The sequence below is a fragment of the Pygocentrus nattereri genome, chromosome 20 (genome assembly GCF_015220715.1).
Source record: "Pygocentrus nattereri isolate fPygNat1 chromosome 20, fPygNat1.pri, whole genome shotgun sequence".
Lineage (NCBI taxonomy): Eukaryota > Metazoa > Chordata > Actinopteri > Characiformes > Serrasalmidae > Pygocentrus > Pygocentrus nattereri.
Window position 1 is genome coordinate 33,907,530 of NC_051230.1, and position 14,398 is coordinate 33,921,927.

Genomic DNA, 14,398 nt, shown 5'->3' on the forward strand with positions numbered 1-14,398 from the left:
TAAGCCCTTCTAAAGTGAGTTTAACAGGAAATCTGAAATGTCCAAAAATACAAAAGCAACTCTTACATGTCTGGGGTTGTCAGTCGTTTGGCTTTTCTGTATATTTACATAATTTAAATCGGCAGACAATTATGTTTACGTTCACTTTATATTCTGTATGTACAGGTTCGAAAGTACACTTCTGACTTTCAGGTTTAATGTGACGAAAATGTGAAGCTGTCTTTTCTTCCTTCAAAACAGGACTTTACACACTGCTTAATTTTTTTGGAATTTGGAGCCCCCTCTGGTGGAAATATGTGATTGCAAGCAACTTCTGAAACTTCTGAACGTTAATCTTTTATTAAATACAAATCAATAAATATCACCTCTTCTGCTCACGAATTCAAATCTGGTCTGGATTTTAAATTTACAATCTCTACTTGTTTCAATCTCTACTTGTTTCCATGAGATACATGTAAGAAACGCTTGTATTATTGCTAGTGAGCTCTGACTCCTCAGAGGTCTTTGTGTCTTATTGAGCTTTATCGTTATCTAGTCTTGATCATCTACATTGTTCTGTGTTGTGGTAGGCGGACGAGTTTCGGAGAGCGTGGAAGACGCCCCCTAGAGAGCGAGCGGGACAATTTCACCACATTTTGAAATCCGATCCAGACCGCGGAGCTGAGAGAGTCGGCAGGTAAACGCTCAGCTCGCTCTGAAATAACGCAAGAAAGCTGAACACGTTCATCAAAGGCGCTTCACGGGTCTTAAACGACAAAAATGGAAACTTAACAGTGCCGCGTTTAGAGGGCCGCGGTGAGTGTCCCTGCATTCGGGCTGGAGCTTTGTCTCCTCTGTCTTTGCTCACGTTGTTGATGGCGTTACCCTGTGTTCTCTTTTAAAAGGGTTCTTCAGCTTGACATCAATAGAAGAACCATTTCCAAAAAGGTTCTATTTAGAACCTTTTCATGATGCAGAGAAACCTTGGTGCAAAGGGTTCTTTGAGGCTTCATGGTTATCTATAGAACGTTTTTCTTTACCAAGGAACCCTTGAAGAACCGTCTTTTTTTTTGCAATTAAAGTTTTTTATTTAAACACAGTAAACAATAGCTCATATAGTACATCATATAGAAAACAGAAGAAAGAAGGCCAGTTATCAAAAAAAAAAAAAAAAAGAGACAAACATCTCCTAATTCTTGTCTCATAATCATCCTGTTAGTCAGAAGTGAGATATTCCATAAAATATTCCCAAATTCCCAGTTCCACTGGCCCTTTGCCCCTTAGCCCCTTATTCTGGCTAACATAACCTCATACGATGTGGTCTCGCTCATTAGGATTTTCCATTCTTGGAGTGTTGGACATGTGGGTGATTTCCAGTGTCTTAATATGACTCTGGCGGCTGTGGTTATCCCCACCGTCAGAACTGGACATGCCCTTTTTGTTAGAGTTGGGGTTTCTGTTTTATCTCCCAAAAGACATAAACGGGGAGACACTGGCAGGGCTACTCCTGCCCATGTCTCCAAAAATTTCAGCACACTGTGCCAGAATGGTTCAACCAAGGGGCATTCCCATATAAGATGCAAAAAGGTTCCCATTTCTTTTTTACACTTCCAACATGAACTACTATTTATTAGTCCTATTTTGAAGAGCCTACAAGGTGTCGAGTAATACCGGTGCAGAATTTTATATTGGATAAATTTCCCTCTAACTTCTCTGACATATTTACCATTTTGTGCTATGATTTGACCCCAGGCATCCTCATTAATTTCACACTTAAGATCTCTCTGCCAAATTATTCTTAAATGATCACTTACGTTGCTAATTAAATAAATTGAGTTTTTATAAAATATTGATGCCTTATGATTAAAAGGGTTATCTAGAAAGTCAACAATTGGATTGGCTAGTCTCTCTGACTGAAACCTTTTAATTATGCAATGTCTAATTTGTAAATATTTCCAGAAATCTTCTTTTTCTTGCAGCTCGTACTGTTGGGCAAGTTCAGTAAATGACATGAATGTCCCTTCTTTATAGAGATCATTTACCGTGTGTATACCCTTGTCCAACCATCTTTTCCAAAACACTTTCTGCTTCCCAATCTTCACCTCTGGGTTAAGCCAGAGTGAAGCATAAGATTGTTTGTAATGTGAAATCTTATGCAATTTATGAACCTTTGCCCAGACCTCTTGAGAATGCTTAGTGATTGGGTTTACGTCTTTCCCTTTACTTTTTGAATGTTGGGATAGCACATTAATTGGATGGAATGGTGCTGCCAGGTTTTTCTCTATACTAGCCCACACTAAACCAGACACCGTTCCCCTCCAGTGGTTGATTATCTTAGCCATCTCAAATGACAAACTATACAGCCTAACATCTGGAAGACCAAGTCCTCCCTTCTCCTTGGGTGCACACATTTTACTCCATTTAAATCTGGGCTTCCTCCCTGCCCATAGAAATTCTCTGATTATATTTTCATATTGTTTAAAAATGTGATCAGGTTTACTAAGTGGCAACATCATAGATATATAGTTAAATTGTGGTGCTATTACCATTTTAATAACATTTATTTTCCCCCAAAGACTCAGGTTTAACTTTCCCCATTTACCCAAATTTGTTTTAATGTTTTGAAGGAGAGGCTCAAAGTTCAGTGTTGCCATTTCACCTAGCTCTGAGGTTAATTTAATGCCCAGATAAATCATGCCTTTAGGAATCCATCTAAAATTATACTGTTTTATTACTTGTGGGTGACAATGCCTAGATATAGGCATTGCCTCTGATTTGGTCCAATTAATTTGGTAGCCAGACAGCTTAGAATATGTATCAATAGTGTCTATTAGTGCAGGTAAAGAACTTTGGGGATCACTAGTCAGGAAAAGAATATCATCAGCATAAAGCATTAGTTTATGTTCACTCCCACCACCATCCACTCCTCTGATGGCAGGATTTGCTCTTATGGCCACCGCTAGGGGTTCCAGCGCAATTGTAAACAAGAGAGGCGACAAGGGGCATCCCTGTCGCGTTCCTCTAGAAAGATCAAAAAGAGGTGAGGTAAGTCCATTTGTCAAAACTGACGCTTTAGGGTTTCTGTATATTATTTTTATCCATTTTGCAAAACCAGAACCAAAACCAAACCTCACCAGGGCCGAGTGTAAAAAAGCCCACTCGACCCTATCGAAAGCCTTCTCAGCATCAAGTGAGACAGCAGCTACTGGAGCTGCGCTAGAGGCATTTAACCACATTAAGTGCATGAGTCTTCTCAAATTATCAGTAGAAGACCTACCCTTTATAAAGCCTACTTGGTCTATATGTATAATGTGTGGTAAGATTGTTTCCAATCTTAGGGCGAGAACCTTAGCTAATATCTTACTATCTGTATTGATGAGGCTGATTGGTCTAAAATTAGCTGGATCTGTATGATCTCTTCCTTTCTTAGGTATCAGAGAGATAAGTGCTTCATTAAAAGATGGTGGAAGTGAACCTCTTTGAAAAGCCTCCTGAAACACCTTTGTCAGTATTGGAATAATTATATCAATATATTCTTTATAGTACTCCACAGGAAACCCATCCATTCCTGGTGATTTCCCGATATTCATGGCTAAGATGGCAGCTTTAACCTCTTCTTTGGTTATTGGTGCATCAAGAAGAGCCGACTGATCAAAAGATACATTTGGAAGATTTATATTTGAGAAAAAGTCTCGGACTGATAAGTCATTTAAAGCGCCAGATGATCTATACAGGTTCTCATAAAATTCTCTAAAGACATCATTAATGCCCTTAGAGGATGTTATAAGAGAACCTCCTGCCCTTATTGCTGGAATTATGTGGACAGAGCTCTGTTCTTTTAGCTGTCTGGCCAGAAGTCTGCCAGTCTTTTCTCCTGACTCGTAGAATTGTGTTTTAAGTCTAAGCATAGCATATTCTGCTTTTTTATTAAAAATGTCATGAATTCGAAACTTACATTTACAAATGTTTTTAAATAAGCTGTCAGAGTAATGTCTGGCCAAATCTTTTTCCATGCTATTTATTTCTGCTTCCAATTTTTTAATACTGTCCTTGTGCTCTTTTTTCCTTTTTGAAGTCTGTGCAATCATTTTGCCCCTAATGTACGCTTTAGATGCCTCCCAAACCATTGCTACGCTGTCTGTGCTACCCAAATTAATTTCAAAAAATGAGGATAAGTCCTCTGCAAGTTCTTTAGAAAATACCTTGTCCTGTAGCAGGGATGTGTTCATTCTCCATCTGCCTCGTCTAAGCCTGTCTAAATGTATATTTATACAGAGCTCAACAGGTGCATGGTCTAACAGGGAAATAGCACTGATAGTGCTATCAATGATGGCACTGGTTAGACTCTGTGAGATCAAAATAAAATCAATTCTTGAGTAGGATTTATGGCAATGGGAGTAGAATGTGTATTCCCGGTTTCTAGGGTTGACCAATCGCCAAACATCAATCAGGCCATTGTCCTCCATCAGCATGTGAATGGCAGCTCTATCCTTAGGTGTTGCAGTACCGGAGTATTTACTTTTATCTAATATCCCATCTAAGACCTGATTAAAGTCTCCTGCTAAAATTATTTGTCCTTGGGCATTTCCCAACATACTATTAAGTCCATGAAAGAAAGATGGATCCTCCTTGTTTGGAGCATAGACATTACATAACATTATTTCCTCCCCATTTATATTGGCTTCTATACAAATAACTCTGCCATTACTATCCTTATACTCCTTCAACATAGAAAAGTTCAACCTCTTATGGACCAAAATAAGAACTCCATTCTGCTTGCTGGAAAAAGAACTATAGTAAACATGTCCAACCCAGTCTCTTTTAAGTTTTTTAGCTTCATCATCCTGTAGATGTGTTTCTTGAATGAATGCTATATCAGCTTGTTTATGCTTAAGATATAAAAGTATCTTTTTTCTTTTCACAGGATTCCCACAACCATTAATATTCCAGGAAACTACCTTAACATAAACACTATTTGCCATTCACATGATAAGAAAATAAAATTGAAATAAAATATTGGCATAGAAATTGCCCCATATCGTCTGACCTTCCTAATCCAAGAACATAGGTTATGACTTTTGTACCACTGAGCATTATTAGGATACCTGTAATTTTAAGATGAACCAACATGACTAAACAGGTCAACAAAAAATTTTCCTCCACAGCAGAGGAGAAGACACGAACAAAACATGAATCTCTCCTGAAACAAGCTGAAGAGTCTCTTCTCGTTAAATCCGTGTCCGTAAAACAGACAAAAAAAAAAAAGATTAACTAAGGTCAGTGGAATATCCGAGACACCAGCTAAGTTATAGCCTAAACAGCTACACAAAGTTATCCAGCCCCATCATACCTCTCTCACTCTCCTTATGCTGATGGATGTTTTAGTTTATTCACCATCAGTAACTTGCTGCTCAATGAACTTGACAGCCTCTGTTGCGACGTCAAACTTTCTGTTCCTTCCCTTCCACGCGAAATGGAGCGTTGCAGGAAAGGCTAATCGGAACCTCACGTTCTTGTCCCGCAGTAGCTGTTTCGCCGTTGTAAAAGTTTTCCTCCTCTCAGCCAGCTCCTTCGACATGTCTGGAAACAGGGAAATGTTGCATCCGTTCCACACCGCACCTCCATTCTCTCTCGCAGCTTTTAAGACTTTGTCTCTCGCGGTTGAACGAAGAAATCTTATCATAATCAGTCGCGGAGGCTGGTTTTCATCCGGACGAAATCCGGGAGAGCGGTGCGCTCTTTCAATTTCGAATTCGTTGTCAATGTGCATGTGCAGGCCCTCTGACAGTATCTTTTCAATGCATACATTCAGGTTATCCCCTTCAATGCCCTCCTTCAAACCCAACAGTCGGACATTATTGCGGCGGCTCCTATTTTCCAGATCCTCCACGCGGCTCCACAGAGCATCTATGCGCTTGCTATGCAGCTCGCGGCCATTTACCAGTTGCTGAGTGGAGTCCTCCAGGTCGGAGATTCGTCCTTCCGCCTCTGTTAGCCGTGCTTGCATGGCGTTCACCGCATTTTTCAATTCCTCTGTAGCCTCCTTAATCGTTGACACATCGCACGCCACTGTTTTGAGTGTCGAGCTCATTTTACTCACTTCAGCAAGGATGTTTTCCAAGTTAGCATTCTGTACAGAGTCCCGTTTCGGGCTAGCATCGCCAGGTTCGGTAGCAGCTGCCCCCTTTCCTCGTGAAGGCTTAAAATATTTCGAAGATGTAGACATGTTCTTATGGATGAACAGTTTCGTACAGTAGAAAGGCTGATAGTGAAATACTTAACCGACAAATATTTGAAAAGAAGAGAAATGCACGGATTGGTTAGGATTTAAGATAGTAGGGCTTAGGACAACTTCTACTAAGCAGCCATCTTGCTCGTCGCTCCCACGTGACTCCCCGAAGAACCGTCTTTTAGTGTGGATAAGCAAATGTATAGATGAAATACAGGACTGTACAGTTTTCAGCACCTGATCTGTTGATCTGTAAACATTTATTAGCTCAGAAAAATCACCAATGCTAGAATTAATACAGATTATAATACAAGTTAATGCGGTAAGTAGCGGTTTTGTGTGTCAGTATGTCGTGTGTTTTTTCTATTTTCCAGTCCTCTCTGTTGGAGACCCAGTATAATTTGTGGTTCTCTTCCAATCCCTGATTCATCTTATCGATGCTTCATTATGTTAGATGTGCTGGTGATGAAATTTAATCTACTTTACTGATGTTTGGTGTTTTTACGGTTAAACGCTCTCCATGCTTTGCCGAGATAAACGCTGTGATTTTACTGTATGTCTGCCGTCTCATTGACCCACAGCTCCCGTGTCTCGTATATAAGTCTTAACCGAGTTCTGGGGTGGTTCTTGTTCCAGAGACCTGGCGCGGGAGCTCGGTCACCCCTGGGCAGAGTATTGGGACTTCCTGGACAGCTTTGTGGACCTGGCGTCGGCCGACGGTCTCCGGAGGCTGGAAGAGTATTTGAGCAAGAAAGATTTTAGTGAGCGCACTCACGAGGAGGCCGGCGAGAACGAGACCAGCAACAAGTTCCGAACTCCGTCTCCAGGTAACGAGACCAAACCGGTTTGTTCTTGGAACTGGTCCAGAGTGTCTGGATCGCAGCTGCGTTAGACCAAAATGTTTCAGCAGTATTTACATTTAATTTATGATGAAAATTATAAAACTGAAACTGTTGTTGTTTTTAACAAAGACAGTTCTCACATTTGTGGGTTTCCTTGGTCTCTTGTTCAGCCGTACTGCTGGTTTTATGTTTTAAGCTTATTACACTCAGTTTGGAGGGTCATGCAGCCCAAACGCTTCACCCTACCCCTCCACCTCAACAAGAATCGGGACACCCTACACCTAGACGAGCCCGCGCAGAACGGAGGGGTTAGGGATAAGTGGTCAGTGAAATGGGACTGGGCCTAAATCTCTTTCTCAGCTAATGCGAAGACGTTAACACACAGTGGTGTTAATATAGAAAGAAAACAAGCGAATTTTCTCACTCATGCTAATGAGGAACACGTCAGCGATGCTTTAAAGAAAAAGCCTGGCTCTTATTTAACACCTGTTTACTGTATTATGATCATTTCTTCTCTGTATAAATACCGGAAATGTAGTTGATGTTGTTCCTCTTGTTTACTGAGGTGTTTCTCAGCACTATCCAGCTCTGGTTTCTGATGTTCTGACGTTTCTGATGATTAGACGGTTGTGAAGTCAGATATGACTGATTTCACTGTTACACTGTGGACACTTGGTTTGACTCCTGCATTACATAGACCTTTAATTTTGCCAGATCTTGAGTTATCTTCATGCTTAACTGGCCTACAAATACCTTTAGGACACCTGTTCACTTTTAGTTTCAGCTTGTAAACTTATCTCACTGTCTGGCCAGTTGGCTGCTAGCAGGGCAGCAAACGTAATATCACGATACTCGATCTGTCACGATGTTGATTCTATCTGATGTCTGAGTTTTAAAAATACTATCAGAAACTATGAATCCAGTTATTTGTATTCAGTATTTGACACACTGGGCTTCACTAAATGCAGATAAACATGATAAACAATGCTCTGATTCTGATCAGCTGTGCAGACGGAACGGGTTTTTAAGTATAGATGAAATCCACAGAGCTCAGAAAAACATTGATATACTGTGATGTTACAATGATGACATTAAATACTGTCATATTGCCCAGCTCTGCTGTTGAACTGCTATAGCCAGTTTTATTTAAAATAAATCAATTTTTGATGTTTATTTTACATCGTAAATCTAGCTGAGTATAATTAACTAGCCAGGATTCACTGACTGAAGAAAACATGCATGATATTATGCGAGATTTTGCGAACTGGTTAGCTGGTAAACAAAATGTATCTTGCAAGCTAAAATGTTGCTCACTTTTCTAGCCAAACTACTTGTGTGGCTATTTGGCTCTTCGTCACTTTCAGTAAGGTATTCGATGACTGAAGCTGTTCTATCACACTGTGGGTGGTGGTATGTTTATATTATACAACAGTTAGTTCCGGTCACGCGAGCTGATTGGTTAAGACGCATTCTAACTGCTGTTATTTCACCATAACATCACGTTTTTTTTCACAAACACTATCACTCCGCTGAGACGCCGTTGCTAAGCAACGACTCTGACAGCTGTAGGAGACGCCCGAGCCATCTGAACGTTTTTACTTCTTATTTTGGGCACAAAGTTGGGTTAAGATCACATCTGACCGCCAGCCGATTTGGTCCGACTCTGAAGACGAGACGACACTAAATTCCCAAACTGTCGTCACCACTGAGCAGCTTTTCAGTTGGCAGCTGTGACAGAAGAACAGCTGAACAACCTGGAATCAGCCAGAAATGAACCCAAAACCATTTGCCAAACTAAACGGGCTGTAAGAAGCTTCACAGACCAGCTGGAACAAAACAACATTAATACTGATCTGGACAAACTGACCAAACTGAGCTGAACCTGATATTGGCTCAGTCTGTACTTTAAAAGGCGGGGCTTACAGCAGACTGTGCAATGAGTGGGCGGAGCTCGTTACTCTGACATAGCAACAAGCTGCTCATTAAGGAGCTGTAATTAGGAGGAAGGAACTGAACATTTTTAAACGCCGCGTTCACAGCCAGTTTATTCATATCTTACTGTATTTATCTCGAGGAGTGAGTTGTCACCAGTACATTTAAATTTACATTTATGGCATTTGGCTGACGCTCTTCTCCAGAGCGACTTACAATTTGATCATTTTACACAGGGAGGCCAAGGCGGTGTTAGGAGTCTTGCCCAAGGACTCTTATTAGTGTAGTGTAGGGTGTTTGCCCAGGTGGGGATTGAACCCCAGTCTACAGTGTAGAAGGCAAAGGTGTTACCCACTACACTAACCAACCACCACCACCAACCAATACCATCACGGCTGTGATGATCTACAGCCACCGAATCTCAGCTGTGTTGGTCTGTCGCAATAACGCACTCCCTCTTGTCTATTGCTTCATTTTCTCTAAGGCAAAAATAAATGATGTCATACAAGCGTCATAATTGCACCATGTGATAAAATGTCTAAAACTTGATATAATTTGCTGTACATACAAATTTTGCAGGATCCTGTAAATTACGAGGTTGTTATGAACCTTCATATGAATTTTGGCTCTTTAAGTCGCGTTACAGTCTGAGTATCGGTGATCGAGTTTATTTACACCCACACAGTGACGTGGCTTAGTTTCGAGTTCAGTTTTTGGGCTGAATTGCTTTTAGGGATTGACTTGTTCTGCCTGTCCATGTAAGAAGATGCTGTGTGTGAACATTTCAGGCAAACCGAAGAAGTTCAGCAACTCCATCTCGGTGGGGGCGTTTCTGGACGAGGGCGCCGATATCTCTCTGGAGGAGATAAAGAACCGTCAGAACGCGGCGCTGACCAGCTGTTCCAAAGAAGGCCAGCGGGGGGCAGCAGGGGGGCTGGAGTTTCACATCTTGCCCGTTTCCCATGGCTCCGCCCTCATCGAGCACGAGCTGCTGCTGTCTGACAAAACGCTGAACGGCCAGGTGGGGGGGGGCCGGACTCAGAACGGCGGCGACGAGACCAAGCGGAGCTCCGCCTCCTGCCTGCTGTCACCCATCTCAAACCTGATGGCGGAGTTTGAGCGCATGTCTCTGCGGGACGAGGATGAGGACGGCAGCCCGAGGGAGCGCAGGAGGAGCGGGGGGAGGCGGCCACGGGACGTCCCAGACATCAGCCGGCTCAGCCTGGACGACGGCGCTGTGTTTATTGGTGGAGAGCAGGGAGGGGCGGAGGGGGAGGAGCTGTCCAGCGGGAGCTCAGAGGAGTATTTTCTAGCGGAGGAGGAACTGGAGGGCAGGAGGACTAAAGTGGGGGAGCGGTTGGTTTGCGCCCGCTCCAGGTCGTGGGATCACTGTAGCTCCGCCTCCTCGGCCTCCTACAAATCATTCGACCGCTCAAACGAGCTCATCATGACCACACCACCTCGAACCAGGAAAGTGCTGTTCCTCGAAGGGTGAGTCTACCAGCAGGGGGCGTCAGCCGTTCGTCTGTGGTTTCCCATCCAACAAAGCAGAACTGCGGTTTCTTGCTCATCAATCAGCCAGGAGACGTTTGGTGTCTGACGTTTGCGTCTTTAGTTCCAGCACTGGAGAAACGAGGCTAATGTAGCTAACAAGTCATGGAAGCTTTTAGATATATTCTCACTTTCAGCTCCTCAGAGAACCTGCAGACACGCCTCCAAAGCTGAGTCTTAGAAGCTGGTTGATGATTTTCTGAAGTAAACAAACTTATTCAGTGCTGCTGAGGTCTGGACTCTGGGGTGGTCAGTCCATCGTTCAGCTTCTTTATATGATGTGTCCGTCTCCTTTTCTCATTGAGGTTCTTCTTGATCAGCTACACGTCCTTTCAGACCCACAGCACTGAGTGGTCTTCTCACAGTGGAAGGATGGACAGAAACACCTGTGGATGTTTTCAGATCTGAAGCAGCTTGATCTTCTCCTCTCTCTCTCAGAGATCAAAGCTTTCAGTGCTGTTTATCTGATGGGGGCAGTTTTGGGGTCCACCTGCTCTTCCAGGTGGTTGTTAGGAGACCCATTTTCTCTGAAGCTTTTAATCAGTTTTTAACTGCAGTTTTGGAAGCTCTTGTTTTTTTCCTTTCATACTGCAAGTGGATTATTTTCTATTTTATCTCCCGAAAAATGAAGAACTCCCATAACTTGTTAGCTACATTAGCCTCGTAGCTCCAGTCTAAAACTTCAGAGACCAAACGTCCTGGCTGATGGATACGTCTGGTAAATGTTTTGGGTCCAGCGTCTGCATTCATCTAAAAAGGTTTCAGGTAGAAGGAGGGACTGATCTTATTGGCCCCGCCCCTGTAACGGGGTCGATCCGAGAAATTACAACCAGATCATGTGATTTCTGATAGACAGTCAGTGATTGTGTGCTGAGATGTAGGTGTCGTGCTCCATGTTGAGAACCTTCTTATCCGTGTCCACCTGCAGAGATTCTCCCACCAAACTGGACCGAGAAGTGCTGTCTGCAGTGGAAGGTGTTGAGATCGACCCACTGAAGTTTCCCAGTGTTCACAAGTGGAAGAGCACAATTCAGTCCTACTCCTGTTCTGAGAGGCAAAGGTTTGTACACAGACACTGTTCACCATGTGATCCTTTACTATTAGCACTGTTACGCAGTTTACTAGAGCAGTAACTATTGACAGAAGTCTAACTAACTAAACAGTAGAAGCCGTATCGCCCCCTACGCTTCCTGTAGTGTATTACAGTCTGTCAGTGACTGTGGTCCATTTGAAGTCCTCCGTTAGAGAAAATTACTGGAGTTTTGTTTATTCTTTTTTTTGTGTTTTTCAGCTGGCCGACTCCAGCTGTGCTGAGGAGCTCCAGACTGCAGACTTTGACGCCCGGCTCTCCGGTCAGCAGCCTAGTTTCTCCAGCGGGACGCTACAGCCCGGCCAGATACGCGTATTCTTCGGACTACTCCAGCCCTGGACGCTACAGCCCCGCCCATGCCAGCTACAGCCCCACCCATGGCAACTACAGTCCTGCCAGCTACATCCAGCGCATTCGCCTCAAGTACTTCGGGGACTCACCCATTTAACGAATGCCACCTGTTCTCCAGCAGCGCCCTGCCCAGCCAAGAGCGGTCGGGACATCCAGCTTCGTCCCTCCAGCCATAGAACAGGAATCCTAGCGCTGAATCTCAGAACGACAACTTCTGTTTCAGAAAAGCACGACTTGCCCAACTCGGACGGGGCTTTGGAGGCATAAACTGTCCGTGGTACTTTAGTGTGGGGTACGCTGCGTTATGAATGGTAGTGTATATTTTTAAACAGGTGTCTTTTCTTATGTATGTATGTGTGCGTGTGTACGTTTGCGTGTGAATTTTGTCCATAATTATTTATGGGTAAAACAGAATTATCAGTCAGAAAATTCCAAATTTGCCATTTTGTATTAACATTAATGACCATGCCCCAGCCAACAAAAAAAAACCCTGCACCTCTTTGAGGCATGAAATTAATTTATTACTTACAGTTTCATTTCTCAGTCTTAAGTAGCACAAAATCTTCTGGCTAAAAAAGTTAAGTCTGGGGAAACTGCCTTAATTTTCTGCAGAGGCTAGCGTCCTCTTCTCCTTTGCACCTCTGCACCCTCTAATGGAAACACTGGTGCTCTACTCACAGTGAATTCTAACCAGACCTGTAAGACTTGGGGTGGGGGGGTAACCTTAATTATGGGTTATAAAGTATGTGTTGATAATAAATATGTATTTGTAAGTGTGCGTATGTTTTGCACTCTTGAAAATCCCCGTTATGTAGGCGTGATTCTACCAGAGTACGTCTATATGCAACCATGAATGACCCAGATCAAACATAAAGTCCTGTTTTTAACTCTTTTCTTTCATTGATGGTGCAAACTGCCTGGAACATGTTAGATTCAGAGACATTTCAAGCGATAGTTTGGCTAAAAATTAGCTCAGATTTTACCAGCCCACCGCAAATGTCAGCAGAAACCTACATTGGTGTCAGAAGGTGGCTTTTTTAATTTTAGCACTAGGCTACAAAGCTAATATAGCTACCAAGTAATGGAAGCTTATACCCCACTAAGCATCTTGCCCAGATCCTCACTATAAATTGTTCATGTTCATTGATGACGAACAGTGTTGGAAACCACATCAAGTCTATTCGAGGGTATTTAACTCCACACAGCAGTTTGCATGATGCTGATTGGTGTACATAAGCTTCCAGTACTTGTTATCTAAATTAGCTCATGAGGTTACGAGGAGAAATTCCGAAAATCAGATTTTTCACCAAACTATCTCCGGTCATGACTCGCAATAAAAGCACATCGGTCGGAAAACATTCTCAGCGGTTCTTGAGACGTTTGTTGTGCACACACCACTCACAGTGTAGTCCTGACCTTTGACCTTTTAGCTCCATGCTTCGTCGAGCTTCTTTAGTGCCTTTCGGTGAATCCGGGAAGAGACGCAGGCCACTGCACACAAACCGAGCGGATCTCGAGCTTTTGTTTCTCGAGAAACCACAACGGTACAGTCCAGTAGCTCTGAGAGCGTTTTGAAGCGGTAGTTTGGCAAAAATGTCAAAGTTACACCAGTTTCGCCTCCCTGACCCCAAATGTCCAGCAGCCGGGAAGCATTTCGAAGCAAATGTGTGGTGAATGAGGCCAATTGGTGGCGCTATTAGCTCTCATTACGTGTTGGCTGCATTAGCCCTGTAGCTAAAACTAAAGGAGCAAACTTCAAACGTTTCTTGGCTGGTGGACGTTTTTTTGGAGTAAACTGCGTTTTTCTCTGAACTGTCGCTTTAAGAACACCTGACTTTAGCAACGGAGGCTTTCCTCAGCAGTGCCATCACTACAGCGGAGTCGAGCTGCAGTCGCCATGGTGGTCAGGTTTTTGTTTTTGTTTTTGTTTGTCAGTGCCGGCCCTAATGCATGCAGTTCTAGTCCTATTTTATTACGTGTCAAAGGAGAAAGTATTTGATGTACTACTGAGGAACAAAAATAAAGTGCACATTATCTTGTAACCCGTTTCCTCTCTCCTTCTTCTGAATCAGCTGAAAGGTTCATGATATTACAGCATTAACTCCACGTTCCAGGTGTTGCTGCTAAACGTTCAGTTTGACCCGCTGATGTAGCCTGAGGCAAACGGCCGCTGTTGTTTTTATTCTGATGTGGATTTGATGTCAGTATGGTGGGGAAAGACATTACAAACACTAGAGGGCGCTACTGAATGAGTCCAAAATGAGTGGTAATCAAATGGTTTATAAATGCTTCAACACTTCATTTTAAAGTAATACATTCAGTTCCTGCACACCGGACAGTATGAAACATTTCAACAGCGCTGCTGAATGTTTGAGAGCTTTTAAACTCGAGTTATAGGAAATAAAACAGCGCCTCACGTACATG

The 14,398-nt window shown here is 42.9% G+C and overlaps 1 protein-coding gene across 1 annotated transcript in view; it reads left to right on the plus strand.

The window, feature by feature from the left end:
• ankle2 (ankyrin repeat and LEM domain containing 2) overlaps window positions 1-14,016 on the plus strand; it is a 24,304-nt gene extending 10,288 nt beyond the window's left edge. The window contains exons 9-14 of the mRNA XM_037531595.1: window positions 1-14; window positions 570-676; window positions 6,845-7,035; window positions 9,771-10,473; window positions 11,462-11,593; window positions 11,825-14,016. The exon at window positions 1-14 is cut by the window's left edge and continues 156 nt beyond it. Of these exons, the coding sequence (XP_037387492.1) occupies window positions 1-14; window positions 570-676; window positions 6,845-7,035; window positions 9,771-10,473; window positions 11,462-11,593; window positions 11,825-12,071 (1,394 nt within the window). The 3' untranslated portion in view covers window positions 12,072-14,016. The remainder of the gene's footprint in view (window positions 15-569; window positions 677-6,844; window positions 7,036-9,770; window positions 10,474-11,461; window positions 11,594-11,824) is intronic.
• Window positions 14,017-14,398: the final 382 nt, after the last annotated feature.